Genomic DNA, 16,085 nt, shown 5'->3' with positions numbered 1-16,085 from the left:
TCTATAAATGAAAACAAAAACAAACAAACAAACAAAAAAGCAAATTTTTCTCCCAATCACCCTTTTATTTTTTAAACCCATCTATTATTTGCATTTTTTTTCCCTTTTCTCACAAAGAATATTCAAGTTAGAATAGGTTACTGTATATTACACTAAAGAATAATTTAAAAAGGGCATTGACTTGGGAATAAGATGGCATGGATCATATTTACTGTATTTCCCCGTCATTTCTGTAGCTACCAGAATGGAAAAACAGAGCAAATAAAAACAAGAACATGGGTTGCAGCATGACAATAAGATTCCTCACAGAAGTCCACAGAAGTAAAGTCTAGTGTCCGTCAAGCCAGACAAAAACATACCTTTTGATAGTGTGTTCATTTGTAGTGCGCAGACATTAATCCATCTAGCATATCTACATTAAAATGATGAATAAGAAAAGTAGAAACAGGAATAGCAAACCAATGAAATGCTAAGATATGTTTTAACTTTGAAATGCAGCCAATGATTTTCCGTTGTGTAACAGGCAGAGAGGTGTTTTGAACAGGCATAAGAGTACAGGCTTACCTTAAGCCCATCTCTGAAAATTTCTGGGGAAGCCGAAGAGCTTGATCCTAAACTTTTGGCAGATTAGAAGGGTTTGCTACATTATGCAAGTGCAACATCCTTGGTCTGTAAGGGAAGTCTGAGAATGGCTCATACACAAATGGTGCAACAGGAATATACCATATCAAACCCTTGCAAAGGGTCTGCAAAATTACTTTTGACTAGGGGTAGAGTAGACTGGTAATTATAGTGATTGTCTCAAAAGATAACATGGGATGCAATGTAATCATTGTACAGATCTAGCAACACATTTCTTAACCAGAAATAGAGCAATACGACAAATGTGGTAAAGAAGTGACTCTACATTCTCTGGAGCTTTCTGAGCATTTATATGAAGATGTCACTGTGTTCACTCTTTCAATCTGAAACATGGGAAAAGGAAGTGAAATGTTATTTGCTGTACTGAGACCACCTTTAATAACTCAAGCGCATACCCAGGTAGATCTTACTGGAAAACCTCCTTGCACATCCCAACACATTTGAGAGTTCATGGCTGCTATATTTTTCTTTTTTTCTCTAGGACAGAAGAGAGAATATAATTTTCAAAAATACAAATAGGATACACAGACTTATCTTTACAAAACTATCTACTAATACAAGGTCTGGAGCTTTTAATGGAGAATACAGAGGTATGAAATCAAACCTTCTTGACTGATATAAACCAAAGACTGTCTCCTACACCCACTGTGAGTGAGAAAAAAGCAACTGCTTTTTTTTCTGAGACTGACTGACCTTTCATTACTCCTGTTGGTGCTTTCAGTACCTGGGCTTCCCTCCTCAAAGCAAATTTAATTGAAACCAGGTTGTTCCTATTTTCACATACAGACAATAGTGCCATGCACTCACCAACTTTATTCTTAACTACACTGCCTAAATTTAACTAAAATCATTTAATTTCCTCCTTATATCCTCTGTATACATGCTGAGGCTGAATAAGATTCTGAACTTTCATAAAATATTCCTAGTATTTAAAGTTATGCAGCCTCAGCTATCTCTGAAATACATTATAGTAAGTTTTTCTTTGGTAGCACTTGTAGGAAAAAAAAAAAGTATAATTGGAGATATCATAAGGCAGCAATGAATAGAAAGTAATGGACTGACAGCAAGTTCAAAGACCCTCAACTACAGGTGATAAAGCATGAAAGATGACAGGTGGAAGAAGCTTTATTTGACTATCTGAATCCCCAAAATTTGAAGACTAACAGCTAGCAACAGAGTCTTTTGGCCTGAAGACTGAACAAGTATGTTTTGAAGATTCAGAAGAATCTTTATGATATCATGTTGATACAACTTTTTTGAAGATCCTTTTTTAGGATATTATTTCATTCTAGGGAATTGGAAACCAGAGTTAGCATTTTGTTTACTTAACAGGTGACTTCGCTCCAACAGAATCAGCAACAGGAGATAAAACTGACAAATTTAAAATATCCCTTGCGTAATTCTTTGCTTTGACAAATATTTTATTTCTTCTCCACCTTTTCAAAGGAAGTCTTTCTCCAATAGATTTTAACCTGATAGTTGGGTACATGAATGGCAGTAAGATTACAGCAGCATTTGTAATATGTCAGAGATTTTGCTTTGCTATCTAAGAAATCTTGAGTAGGGTGGAGGTTTCTGATGCCTCTCAATGCAAAAAAGCAACCAATTTTGTCCTTCATTCACAGTATCTCCTCCTGCAAGTTCATGAGCAGTAGATGAGCCCTGTGAGAGTTAATGTTTGCTCATTAGTTTCCTAAAGCTCTTTGACTACCTCCAATCTGAAAAATTCCCCTGAGTTGTCTAGGAATGGACAGACAGAAGCATTGTTTTTTGAAGGAAAGCAATTTACAGAGGAAATTTCATGCAGAACAAAAGTGGGGACTTCAGCATTACATGGCATGCAATAGGGAATAGAAAAGAACACTGCATGATATTTTCAGCTTAACAAGAAAAATGTCGTAAGAACTAATGGAAGTATCACTTAATGGGCAGTTCCCTAAACATGATTATATTTTGGCAATGTATTGTTCAGGCTGACCCATCTGGGAGTGGTATTTCAAGTTGTCCTCTAGGGACTTGGTCTTTTTACAAACATACGACTTTACTTCTTTGGCACAATAGAAATTTTTTTGTGGATACTGATTACATGGGAAGTAGAGTAAGACTTCCTAGAAATTAGCTAGAAACTGAGAAATGGATTCCCACAGAAACAAAGAGCAAGCACAACCTTGCCACAGAATTTCTTATCCTTCTTTAGAAGTATGGAAACAGAACAATATTGGAAATGTTTCTTTGTATATGTGATAAGCAATCAACTAATATCCAAAAGATGTTGCAATATCTCTATGGGAAGGACAGAGTTAAAAGTTATTAAGAATGGCATCTGGCAAGCAATCAACATTGCCACCATAAAACAAGAAGTGCTTTGTGTTTGCAAACACTATTGATTACTAGATAAGAGTGTGTATTATGATACAAATTTAGAAAAGTCCCTAAATAAACCCTGATTAAGAGTTTCACCATATGCTCTACTGTTTTCCTGTTTCAGCACTCATAGCAGGAAATGGTTTACTAAAAAGCACTATACATTTAGAATGATTGATCCTTACTGTAGAGATCAGGAAGGACTCTGAGCATAGCATTACAACTAAAGATTTTGTTTCTAAAGATTTTTTTTTTTCACTAAACTAGAATTTACTTTACAGCTAGTAAAATGGAACAATGAAATGATATCGGTATTAAACAGCTGTAATTTCATGTTATGCAATTTTTTTGCTTCAGCAACATTACCCCTTTTACTACCTCCCAGCTTGCACTGCTAACTTAATAGTCTGTTGTAAGGAGTCATGCTTTGCACAGATCACATTTCCATCATGTTGATTTTGTAGCATTTCTTCCTTGAAATACTCATCTATGGCAACTAGTTGAACTACTTTAAAATCATACTGAAACTTAGATCATATCTGCTCCAGTTCACTTGTTAGGTACCTCTGTGGAGGGCCAAGCACAGCAACAAGATGCCCTGATACCGGCACCCACAGACGACAGAGCCGTGCTTGCCTTCAGAGAGCTCTGCTCTCATGTCCTTGCCTGCTGAGATCTAATCTGAGCTAGCAATCTCCCACAGTTTATCCATGCTTCCTATCCATTATTATCAGAAGTTGCAGATAAATGTCACCTGTATTATTCTGAGATTAACAGTGTCATACAGATGTTCTGCTTCATTCAGTCTGTTGCATTTTTTGAAACACACGTATAAACCCATTCAGTCTCTGTCAGCCAGATGTCCGTGGTTTTCTAAGGGATGTGTTGGCCCAAATAAAAGGACTGATTGTGTTTGTTTGTTTCTGATGAAAAATAGATGAGGAGGACTATCCAGAACATCCTGGTTTTCATACATCTTCACAAAGGTGAGAAATGAAGGAACAGCTTTTCCCAGGGCAATAACTGCTGCTGCTACTCAGTTGCCTGTAAATGGGGCAGAAAAATCTCAGGTTCATGCTCCTTCCACTGGCACAAAGCTCGTCAAACTGTCCCTGCTTCGACTCAGAAAAATAACTTTTTCTGCATCCTCCAAAGAGAAGGATGTAGCATCTCCCCCATCCTCTCCTAGGGCAGTGCCGCTGTACACAGGTGCCCTTGGGAGCACCCAGTAAATCACATCATTCCCCTCCCTGGCCCCTTCCTCACTTACTTAGTGCGCAGCCATTACCGACATCTTCTAAGTTTGCTATTCTGGGAGAGGAAACTCTCAGAAACATCATTCTATTTTAAAAATTATCTAAAACATCATGTTGAAAGTTTAATCTGCCTTAGACATCTCCAGAAACCCAGCACCCAATTTCACTCCCCCAAATCTGCTTCATGAAGACACTGCTATTATATCTGTCTTATAAAAACAAGATATTAATCAACTTGTACCCTCCTTTATTTTCTTATATAAACATTTATATTTAATTAATGAAAAGTAAACATCTGGCTATTATTTGGCACGTTCTTTCCATCCATGACAACAATCACACGATGACTGAATGGATGAAAATCTACATGTATAGTTAACTATTAGCCAGAGCACTGAAAAGAGATGAAAAAGGAGCAGTACTGAAGCCAAAACATTATGATGCTATCTGCTTTTATGTGGGAAAATTTCTGATACTCTTCTGAAAATAGATTTATCTAGATAGCTCACAGGAACAATTCATTCCTAGATTCATCATGTCACTATCTGGTTAAGTTATTTATATTATGTTAGTGTGAAAACCTCTGAGTCAGTTAAAAAAAATGAAGCATCAATTTTCAAGAACAATTTTTGATGCAAAAATGTGTGAAGTATCTAATCATGGTTAACTTTAAAAGTCAGTTTATGATGACAATGTTTAGACTGACTATAATGAAAGTGTGTTATTACATTTCACCACAAATTAAAAAAAAAGTCTTAATTTATATAAATAGGATACACTATTGTTTTCAAGAAAACTTATACAAAAGTCTGAATACACACTGCAGTCTTTCTGTCCAGTGAGTTAACAGGAAACAAAGGGCAGTCACCTGTTCTTCTGAATTGCTATTACCATTGCTTAGTAAGCCCCACAAAAGTGGAACAATAGAATTCCGTTCATTTTAAACTTGTAGTCATGAGGGAAAATGTAGAAACAAATAAATACATACATACATAAATATTACTGACAAGGAAAAGGGTGCTTTTGTCTTAACTTGTGGGGAACTTTCTAAATCAAATACTTTGGAAATAAATAATCCTAAATTTTGGGATCTTTACACTCAAAACTGAACTAAAAATTCAAAGCTGTGTGAGTATTTCTGCTGCAAGTATCCTGAATGAAAAAGGACTGGTCTTAAAGGAGCCAACCAGAAATTGTTTGTATTTTTCTTCAATACCTGACTTACAATCCTCTTGGTTCCCGTGCTGAAATAATGGATACTCCTCGCTACCCCACAGAGATACAGTCAGTTTGTACACAATTCTTTAAAGCAATAATGTAGAGGGATTTATAGCCACAGAAAATAGCTTTGAGATGTAATCACTAAGGTAGAAAAACCTAGACTCCCTTGGAAGCACAGGCTTGAATTCTGGTAGGCTCACCTCATCCTTTCATCTTTCAGAGGCAGATTAAATTCTCTGTAGCTTAACATATAGTCCTCCACAGGACTTTTAAAAGATGAAGTCCTATCTTCTTTAATAACATATAGTCCTCCACAGGACTTTTAAAAGATGAAGTCCTATCTTCTTTAAGTGTTGTTAAATATAATATCTTTTCTCTTTTTCATTTATTTTCTTAAAAATAAGTCCTAGCAACTTTATTTTTTTCCCCTGAGGATATTTCTCTTTTTCAAGGCAGCTCTCCACCTTCTTTGTCTTGAAGGTTTTGAAGCTTTATTCCCTCGATTTTCAACTTTAGCATAAATGACAGACACTGCTGTAAGTATTGTACTACTCCACAGGCAGCATCACCAGAAATCAGAGCCCAGACAAATACAGACAGTTTTTCAAGCTTTGCTCTTTTCTTTAAATTGCCATAGGTAAAAAGCCTCATTGGAACTATTACAATTTAACACTATTTTTTTAAAAAAAGATGAAGAAACCTAAGCAAATACCCCACTAATTATTGACCCTTTCCAACAAATCTTTATCTGTACTGGAAAATGTTCTGAGCAAACTAATAACAATGTAACTACTGAGTTTGAGCTTGAATTTGTAGAGCTCAAACTGCTGATACATATGACAAATAGTCAGGGTGGCATGTGTGTGGACTGTGGATCTACTTTAAGCATACAATGTCATCTGATGATATAACCCTTTATACTCTTTGTAGACATTTGGGACAGTTTGTTCCAAATTGTCTTCAGGAAGAACTGTCCCAGTTGTCTTCAGCCATTACAGATAGCCACAAAATTGCTAACAGAACCTCAAAATATAAAATTTTAAGGCTAGAAAGAAAAGGGGTTGTATAGATTGGTAGTCCTGAGGTTTCTGAGTTTCCCCTAGATAATAAGAATAATAATAAGAAAAAGGATTTGTCAATAGTTTAAATCTTTCTTAATGTCAGCTGGGTTTTAGGCATATAATCCAAATAGTCCCAAAAAGACAGATGCATAAAGATAATGGACAATAATAATCATTTAGAGAAGGTAATACCTTGGCATAAAACACATAATACCCACGCTTCAAAAGATACCTGAAAAGTCATTTTTTTCAGCATAATTTTACAGATTTCTATTTCACTAACATTTATTTAGATATGTTTACACAGCATCTTGGTTTTCCTTTTTGCATGCTGTTTTCACAGACTACAATTTCATGTGTTCAAGTTCATGATGACACTTGCTTTAACTAAACTTATTTTTATTAACCATGCAATATCCACTAAAGTTTCAGAAGGGAAGAAATATTTTAAAAAATATTCAGAGTTACATATCCTGAAGACTCAGAACTTCTGAAGACAGACAAAGTATCCACATAATATAATGTCACTAACAAACTACATGTGAAAACATTGCCTCTCAAGCCTTCTGCTGCAAGTCAGCCAAGCAGGGAAATGCCAGCTGATGAGCAGCCCAGTATGTGCTTTTCAGACCAATGGAGCCTCCAGCTGTTCAAAACCACAGTCACACCGGATCCTGGGGAAATGAGCTGACCCCAGACTGCTGTTAATGCTGCCTCCTCACCCCCATCAACCTGCCCCAACGAGCCGACACCAAAAAATGCCATGCTCTCTCCACACGTCTGAGCTTCTGAACATATCAGGGGCCAGCACCGATCTTTGGCATAGCAAAGCAAAATGCTGCTTAAGCTAAAGCTTGTTCAAGCAACAGTTTGTTAACCTCAACTTGCTGTGTGTTTTTTTTTATTATTATTATTTATATATATATTTTTTTCCGTGTGTGTGATTTTTAAATCAACAACAAAATTTGCTTTTAAACAAATTGGCCATGAACAACTCATTAATCACAAAGATTCCATAAAAGATGGTGGGTTTGTTTGTTTGTTTGTTTTCTGGGCTATTTCTTCAGGTTTTTGATCAGTAATATCTACAAATTTATTGATGAGTTTTTTTCATCTCTGGTTTACTTTCCAACCAGAGATCTATAAACTGCTGTCGTGTTGCTGTTCAAAATACTTTTCATTTCACTTTAAGATAATCAAAGCAACGACAGCAATCCTTTTAACTAATTAAATTAATCCTTTAATTAATTTGAGAGAAGTTTGAAATTGAAGAATCATAGAGAATCATTTATTTTACAGCTCCATTCCTCAGTCTGTCAGTGCAGTCCCTCTGTTAATAGTATAAAATAGCAATACTCATAAAGGATGAAGTATCTTGCATAGAAAAACCTGCAGGCACACTATTAATTTCTTCTTCTCTATTAATGCCCACAATAAGCTTTAAGAACTCCCCAACACTTTAATTCCAGACTGCAATGAAGGTGACCCTAACTCATACAGGGTATCCACATATTCTGCAAACCTGCTGAATCTGTCCTGTAACAACAAGCTTCAGACAAAGACACTTCAAATCCTCACCAAAGAAGCAGAGATTTTAAAATGCTTTGAGCACCAAGGATTCCTTTTTTCCTCACACACAAACTGCTGCATTAAGTTACATCTGTGTCAATACCAGGGCCGACTTTGAGGCTGTGGGGTTCGAAGAGTCGCTGTACCTTAAGGCATCAGCCCTTGGCAATTTACTTGGTAGAATCGTCTCTGCAATAGCATCGCAATAAAATGCAGGCATTTCTCAGAAGTCATGCACTGTCATGAAAGCATAACCTTTGTAATTCGCCCAGCACCGGGCAAATCAGCAGTGACCATCTTGCTAGAGCTGACTGCAAACCCTCCAGCTTTCATGCACAAGTGATACACTGTGCCCAAGAACTGAAGATAAAGCTGTGTTTTTAATCGCTTATTCATCTGAAGTCTAAAATGAAAAAGGCAGAAAAATCCCAGAAAAAAAAAGTACAAATGCAGCTTCTGTGTTTAGACCATTTCCTTTCTTCCTACATTCTCGGATTCAAAGCAACATCGCTTACCTACTGCAGCTGAACCAAGACCTCCACTATTATATCTTTTATTATTTGTATTTTGATAGCAGCCACCAACACATCAGTCACAATAAATTCCCCAGAAAATGCATAGGCTAAATAAGAAAACAAGAAAGAGATGGCTTACATCTGTATCAATGCAGTATGTTTTATTATAGTTACTGTAATACAGTGTGCTGCTGTAAAACATTTACTTCTGTGTGCTAAAAACATTTTTCTATGTTTAAGTAATTTAACGTATCTTGAAATACACCTGATTTTAGTATTGTAATATTTCTTTTACTCACCACGGTGGTGAAAATAAAATAAAAACAGATATCAAGACAGCACTATAGAATCAAGAGAGACAACATGAAAGGTACAAATTAGTGGCAAGATGATTGTTAGGAACAGTGTAACAAGAAAAACAGACCAGGCAAGTTGTTATCTTATGCACAGAAGAGAGAAAAAAAGTGCACTAGAACTTTTGGACATTTTGGAACTAAATGATTTTCCTTTCCAAATCAATTGCCTGAAGTAGTAATTTCTTTAGATTTTTGCAAGTAAGTCTTCTTATATGTTTCATAACACTTTATGGTTCTGAGTCAACAGAAAACACGTTTAAGCTTTTATATATTGTACCACCTTCTCCCCCTCCAAGGTTTGCTTAGTTTAACATGAAACTCTCAAGTAAATAAAGTGTTTATTAAATCCAGCATTACCTTAAATACTATTGCCCTCTGATTGTGGTCTTTAAAATGCAAACATTTCGTAAATTAGGGGAAAATTTGTGCACGGCTTCTTTCTTTTTTATTTTTCAATATTGTTACTATTTAGCTATAAAGATTTATTTTCCCATGAGGGAAAAAAAAAAAGAATCACTTGAGATTAATTGATACGAAGCAAAGAGATTGCTTTAAACTTTACATGAGAATTAATTTGAAGTTAGCAGCTGTTTTAAAGCTGACTCTAAAATGGGAGTAAGTATCCCATATGGGACTGCCCCGCTTATACAAGCTGCTTCAGCTTCTGTAAGCTTATATGTGCTTAGATCATTTCTACAGATAACCATATTGAAAAGCTGCAAATATTAGAGGAGCCTGGCACTACAGATTTACTGCCTTCCTTGCTGTTCAGAATGATAACCTGATTTAGTTCAAGCTGGATGGTCTCTTGCTATAGGGTGAAAAAGGAAAGAAGAATAAATCACTCTAAGAATTAGGTATCTCTCTAAGGTATTCCAAAATTTTCCTAGTGCAAATCCTGTCACCCTCTTCTGGAAGTCATATTATCTTCAAATGGTTTAAAGTAGAATATGATATTAGGATTCCATATGAAACTGAGTAGGCATAAATTTCTAGCAAGAAAAGAAAGGAAACTGTATGTATACCAAATCATACGATTTCTGCACACAGACGCATACACAAATATGTATGACATTATATCTACAGATATGCAAAATGCACACACACACATATGCACGTACGTCCTTTTGTACAGAATCTTCTCTCTTTCTCTGAGTTTTATAAGTAAAAAGTAAAATTTATAAAGCAGGGAGATGAGTGGATTCTCACATCCTACAGCCCCCACGTAACAGTTACCTCTGCAAATAACCTGGAAGAAGCAAGCTGTGAGGTTTGGAAGAGCAGACTCTAAAATACTCTAACAAAAGAAAGCCTTACGCTCCCCAGGCATAATGCAGAACTTCAGGCTGGTCAGGAGTCTCAGTTTCAGTATGAGTTTGCTTAAGCAGAACATCAGCCAAATGGCAACGGTCATCTTCTGTTGTACACTGATGCTTGGAGGGATTGTCACCAGAAATAAAGCAGTGAGAAATGAAGAATGGTAGGCAAACAAAACTATTGGAATAAACTGAACAGAAGTGCTTGGAACACAGAATAGGAAAGAATGAGTACTGTTATAATGACAACACTTTTAATTATATATATATTCAATGAAAAATAAACTATTAGAGAGAGAGTAAAATACTTCCAATTAATGGAAGTAATGTAATGTTCAAACTTAATTCCCTTGAGGGTTTTACTGTACTATTTTACTTAGCTTAATGTAATTTAAATTATAAACAGAATGGCTCTGTAAGCCCCCAGAGAAATGTATTTTATTTATAATGTATTTCCTTTGAAGTGGTTATGGAAATCATGCTCTTCCTGAGGTCTGTATCTCACATACCACCTACAGCTGCAAACTAGTCACTCCTCGCAAGTTAAACATGATCAGTCTGGTGAAGTACGTGACAAGAAAACCCAAGGTTTTTTTTCAATGCCAGAAGAAATAGAATTCTGCAATTCCAAAAACTAATAGTCTCCCCTCAAAAAAAAAAAAAAAAAAAAAAAAAAAGAAAGATCTTCACTGGCGAAAGTTAGGGGTTTTAGAAGCAATGGAATTCAGACATAACCAGTCCACTTCCATTTTTAATGCATGTAATGAAATAATTGTTTACACTATACTCTAGCGGGAATTATATCTGAAAACAATTATATTTTATATACTGAAATTTAAATACGTAAATGTTTCCATCCTTCATTTAAGTAACAAATTGCTTTCTAGGATAAAGTATACACTTTCTCTCAAGATTCATGTTACAAATGATTTGTGTTACCTTTTTTACTACAAGTAATTCAAGTATTTCATTTATGAGTAAGTAAGTGAATATGAATGCACAAACTGAACCCCAATCTATGTGCTCCCCTCACCATCAATAGCCACTGCTTGGACTCAGTTAAATAACTACAGCCAAAAAGCTGTAAAAAAAAATAGCTGTGAAAAAAAGCCTATTTTTACCTGTATAAAATTGATTTCAGCCATTAATCACTTTTTTAAACCATAATAGCACCTAACACCTCATGGACGAATCATTAACTAACACACTAGCCATAAATATACAATGGTCTAAACTGTGATGCTTCCCTGAAATAATGTCAAGCCAAATCACTTCAAAGGGGGGTTGTTTAAACAGGAACAAATTAAGTAAGCAATGTAAGATCTGGCAGCTTATGTTATGAACTCATGACAACTGTATTCACAAACTACATACGGTTTGAATTGGTTATTCTTTTTTTGTCAAGCCTGATCTTTTCCTCTAACCTACTACTAATTCTAAAACTAAATGAATAATTAAATAAAAATACAAGTTCTCATTAGGTTTGGGTTTAGAGTTTGAATGATGTTTCATGGGATAATGAAGAACAGCAAGTATTTCCATGCCAAACATTGATGCTCTAGAGTTTGACTGCATTAATGCACAAACTCCCTTCAAAGGAGTAGATTTTGTTGATTTAATAGAGTTTAAAGAAGATATTTAAATGTGCAGAAAGAATTTGTATCATGTTTATTAATGCAAAACAAGCAAAATAAATATGAATGAATTTTAACACTATTTTAAAAAATAACCAACATGGATATGTTGCTGTACAAACTTTCGTCTGTGCTGTACAAAGACATTTCGTCTATCTCCTTTTAGATCAGCCATTATCTAGAACAGACTCGAAAGTTACCTCAAGTGTCTTGGGCTTTGCACTTCATATTAGAAAGCTGATCTTTACTACAAACTTTGCAGACATCTATACTTTGCTAAAAGCTACTGGAGCACTTGTGTTAAATGACAAATGCTTGTCATAGTGACCACTACCATTGCGTTCAGGAAAGATTTTTTGATTCTGACAGCTCAAACAGCAGAGCTAATGTACCTTTGCTAAGCAAAATGATGCTGCTCCTCTTAACTAATGTAATGTGTTCAGATGAGCTGACAAATTCTGTTTAATGCAATGCCCCTTTGTGGGTGGTAAAGCACATTATTGTATTATTTCTTCATACATATAATCCCTTAAGAGGTAGCACAACAGTGTAAACAGAACACAATCCATCACATATATTTATATGAGTGGCTTTGTTATTGTTAATTTAGTATCAGAAAAACAAATAAACAACAACAACAACAAAAAGACAGTCATTTCTGGCTTTCTGAAACCTATACTAATATTTTTTTTCTAGACTGGAGTATATGGTTTGGTGTTTTAACTCATTACTTTATGCTCAGTGTTTCCACACCATCATATTACAGTCTAAGTCATAAAAACAACCTTACAAAAGGAGAGAGATGTGGCCTGTAACAAATTTTGTAGAAATGAATTATATGAATCCAAGCATTTTCTTTGTTACTTTCTTTTTAGGCTGAAACTGAACACAGTTGAATTCTAGTTCCTTTGGGATATTCTGAATTTCAGAATCAATTTAAAAATTCCTGTTAGATGATAGTTGTGCTTCTGAAACCTACAGAGAAAACATTCTCCTCAGACTCAGTATCCAGCATAACGAATGTGTTCTGGGATTGCTTCCCTGTCCCTTAGTTACAAGCTGAGGAAGATTTTGGATACTCACACCAAGGAACATGAATCTCATACATGAAATGTATGTGTTTTCAGTATTTTATTCACAGAACCTGAAAAAAAAAAAACCTGAAAATCTTTACCATATACATAACACATGAAAAAACTTTTAAGTAAAGCTGGAATATGGCCAACACAACATGAAAGGTAAAAACAACTGTAACCGAATATGGCGAGCTGTGTAACAGCATGCAAGATGTTATGTCCTAATTTCACAATATGAAAGCAGGATAAGCCTTGCTTCAGGAGTCATCTGAACAACTTGTTGCTATAAAGATCCAGCTAGCATGCTATGCAAATCCTTTTCTAAGATGTCTTGGTTAGAAGATTTCTCAATACAGATAGAACTGAGTGACTGAAGTCCCAACACACTCCAGAAACAATCACAATAAACTGTCAGTGCCACAGTCCCTAAAGCAAGTATGTGAGGAGAGCAGTCTTCTGTGTAAGGAGTGTGGCTATATGTGTAAATACAGATCATCTAAGGCACTGCTACTTACCCATTTTTATGGTTCATTTCCACAAAATCAGAAATACAAATCAGGGTGGAAGTTTTACAAAACCATGTAAGAAATGTGAAAGAAACACCAAATACAATGCTAATGCTGTAGCATACCAATCCTCAATTCATGTAAATCATTTTAAATGCCACTACAACTGAGTCATAAAACAGTGTAACATACAAGGGAGAAAGCAGACAAGTGATAATGAATGCTAGCAATTTATCTGGAACAATTTAGTTCTTTGCCTAGATTTCCTTTCACAGGGAGAAATGACTTGCTGAAAATAAACTCAACTACCATACTAAAACCGGAAGGGAAAACAGAGTTTTCTGGAAATTGCATTTTCCTTGTTGGATTATCATCTTTACTACAGCAAGACTGAATTATTCTGCAGGTAATTATCCTGGAGGTGAAATATGGGCTACATTTTCTGTTTTGTCTGAAAATCACAGAAGACATGATGGTTTGTGCAGAAGCTCAAGATAGCAGGAATAACCTGAAATTATCTTTCTTTCACTTACCCAAACCATGATACTGTTGTACACTTAAAACAGGCACAGAGTTTCATTCATGTAAACCTGCTCAGTCCAGTTCTTATTCTGCTAATTATGCAGTTGTAATAACAAGAAGCTCAAGGTTTGCCAACTTCTGGAGAATTTATTCAATTTTTCTGCTGGGTTTTGTGCCTAAGCCAAAATTTGAACCACTGCAGCCACTAATGTTACTACTCCTACTGTTAAGTTAGCTCAGGTATACCTACAGAATGACAGGCATCAAAGTGTTCCTAGTGTTCACAGCATCTGAAAGTAGATGTGGCAAGTAGCCTAAACACTTCCGTATGATGGTCTACAGCTGCATGTCTGTTCAGAATAAAACACATCACAAAGTTGGAGGGCCTTATTCAATGATTTTGTAGTCAATAAATTCCAAAAGAACCTGACTTACCAAAGTGAGCACTGTTACCAAAAATCAACTGTTTCCTGATATACTCAATACTTGGAAAGGCATACTGTGAATAAATATATTTTTGAATTTTACCTACATGGTCCAGTAAAGAACATCAACGCAGCTGCTTGGATCAGGCACTGTGTAGCTCTGTGAACTCCTCTTTTGGAAACAAAACTGGTAGTATGTCAGCATGTAGGCTGTGAACACAACAAAAGAGAGAGGAGAAACTATTAGAACAGATTGCAGAGACACAGACATGTAAGCCCAAAGTAACCTCTGGATCAAGAGAAAACAAGCCTTTTTTTTCTTAAAAAGGAACAACAACAACAACAACAAAACCCTAAGCTGAAAATTGTAAGAACAACTCAAGTCTCCATGTACTGCACAGATCTGGAACACTGGTAATACGATGGCACTGAGAAGCATTTGGGTTGCTCCCACCTACCCCCAGGGGCTACGTACAGTCTCAATGATTTCAAATGATTTTTCAAACCCAGTGACCAAATTGTGGAAAACCATTTGCTTAAGATAATACAAAGTCTGCAGCTGAGTCAGCAAGGGAGCCTATCTGGCTTGTTCTTGGAAGCTGGCACCTCTGGATGCACAGGGATAGGGACTGCTGAGCCCGCTCAGACCCTGGGAGCAGCTCAATGCAAGGGTAGAAATCAGAACTCAACTCTCCTTTTTCTTCCCCAAATGCTGTCTTTTGAACTAAGCAATTTAAAAAGCTGGTTTGGAATACTAATTTTCACTCCAAAAAAAAAAAAAAATGGAAAAAAAAAAAAAAAAAAAAGAAAAAGGAAGAAAAAGAACCCCCTAATACATCCAATATATTATAGTTTCAGCTTCATTTAACATACTGCTGCTCTTAAAAGTTGACACATAGAGGAAGCAAGAACAACAATAATTAAAACCTATGCAACACATTTTCCTCTGCAAAGGTTGTAAATTCCTGGAGTCAGAAGTGTAGGAGGATTAGCCACTGACTACTATGTTCCATTTCATTAGTTCTAATTAATGCCAAGTGGAACCATGTGCCGTTATTATCCCATTTATTACATGCCATTGCAGCCTGAGGCTTCTAAGCCCCTTTGAATAACTTAAACACAGAAGAGTGATTCTGAATCAACAGATGCTCCATGTGCTCTCTCAGTGTTTCAGCCTTTATCAGCGTGCCAAGAGGTTTCACTCCCAGGTGTTACAAAAAGGAGGCAGCAGAGCAGAGAGAGTGCAGTGGCTCTACTGGATGCTTAGTTTTTCGGTAAATAACAACAACAGAACCAAAAAGAGCAAGAACGAGACAGGCTATAAGCAAACAAGGCTGGGATGACACTCCAATTCATCTTCAGAAGGGAAGGAGACAGCAACTGGCTACCCACGTACACTGTTGCACACCAAAACAGCCCTTTACCACAGCTCTGATATACCACTAGTTACAAAGGTATCTCCCTCCTCTAGTACAACACTCTGTGGAGGAGAGCCGTTCCCTCTGCTAACTCCACACAGGCCAGCAGTGAAATGCATCAGGAGGGAATCGAATCTGCACACGCCCTTATGCCACATGAAAACAACAGATGCTGTATTTGCAGCAACGAATGGAAAAGAAGCA

General features: G+C 36.1%; 1 protein-coding gene across 1 annotated transcript in view; it reads right to left on the bottom strand.

The window, feature by feature from the left end:
* The window catches only part of CHRM3 (cholinergic receptor muscarinic 3), a 192,746-nt gene that overhangs the window by 113,618 nt on the left and 63,043 nt on the right, over positions 1 to 16,085 (bottom strand). Inside the window, exon 2 of the mRNA XM_032185068.1 lies at positions 14,571 to 14,673. Within this exon, the coding sequence (XP_032040959.1) occupies positions 14,571 to 14,668 (98 nt within the window). The 5' untranslated portion in view covers positions 14,669 to 14,673. The remainder of the gene's footprint in view (positions 1 to 14,570; positions 14,674 to 16,085) is intronic.

Source organism: Aythya fuligula, chromosome 3 (genome assembly GCF_009819795.1).
Source record: "Aythya fuligula isolate bAytFul2 chromosome 3, bAytFul2.pri, whole genome shotgun sequence".
In the NCBI taxonomy this organism is placed as follows: domain Eukaryota; kingdom Metazoa; phylum Chordata; class Aves; order Anseriformes; family Anatidae; genus Aythya; species Aythya fuligula.
Note: the sequence above shows the minus strand (reverse complement) of the source record. Positions and strands in the feature narration are given on the sequence as shown.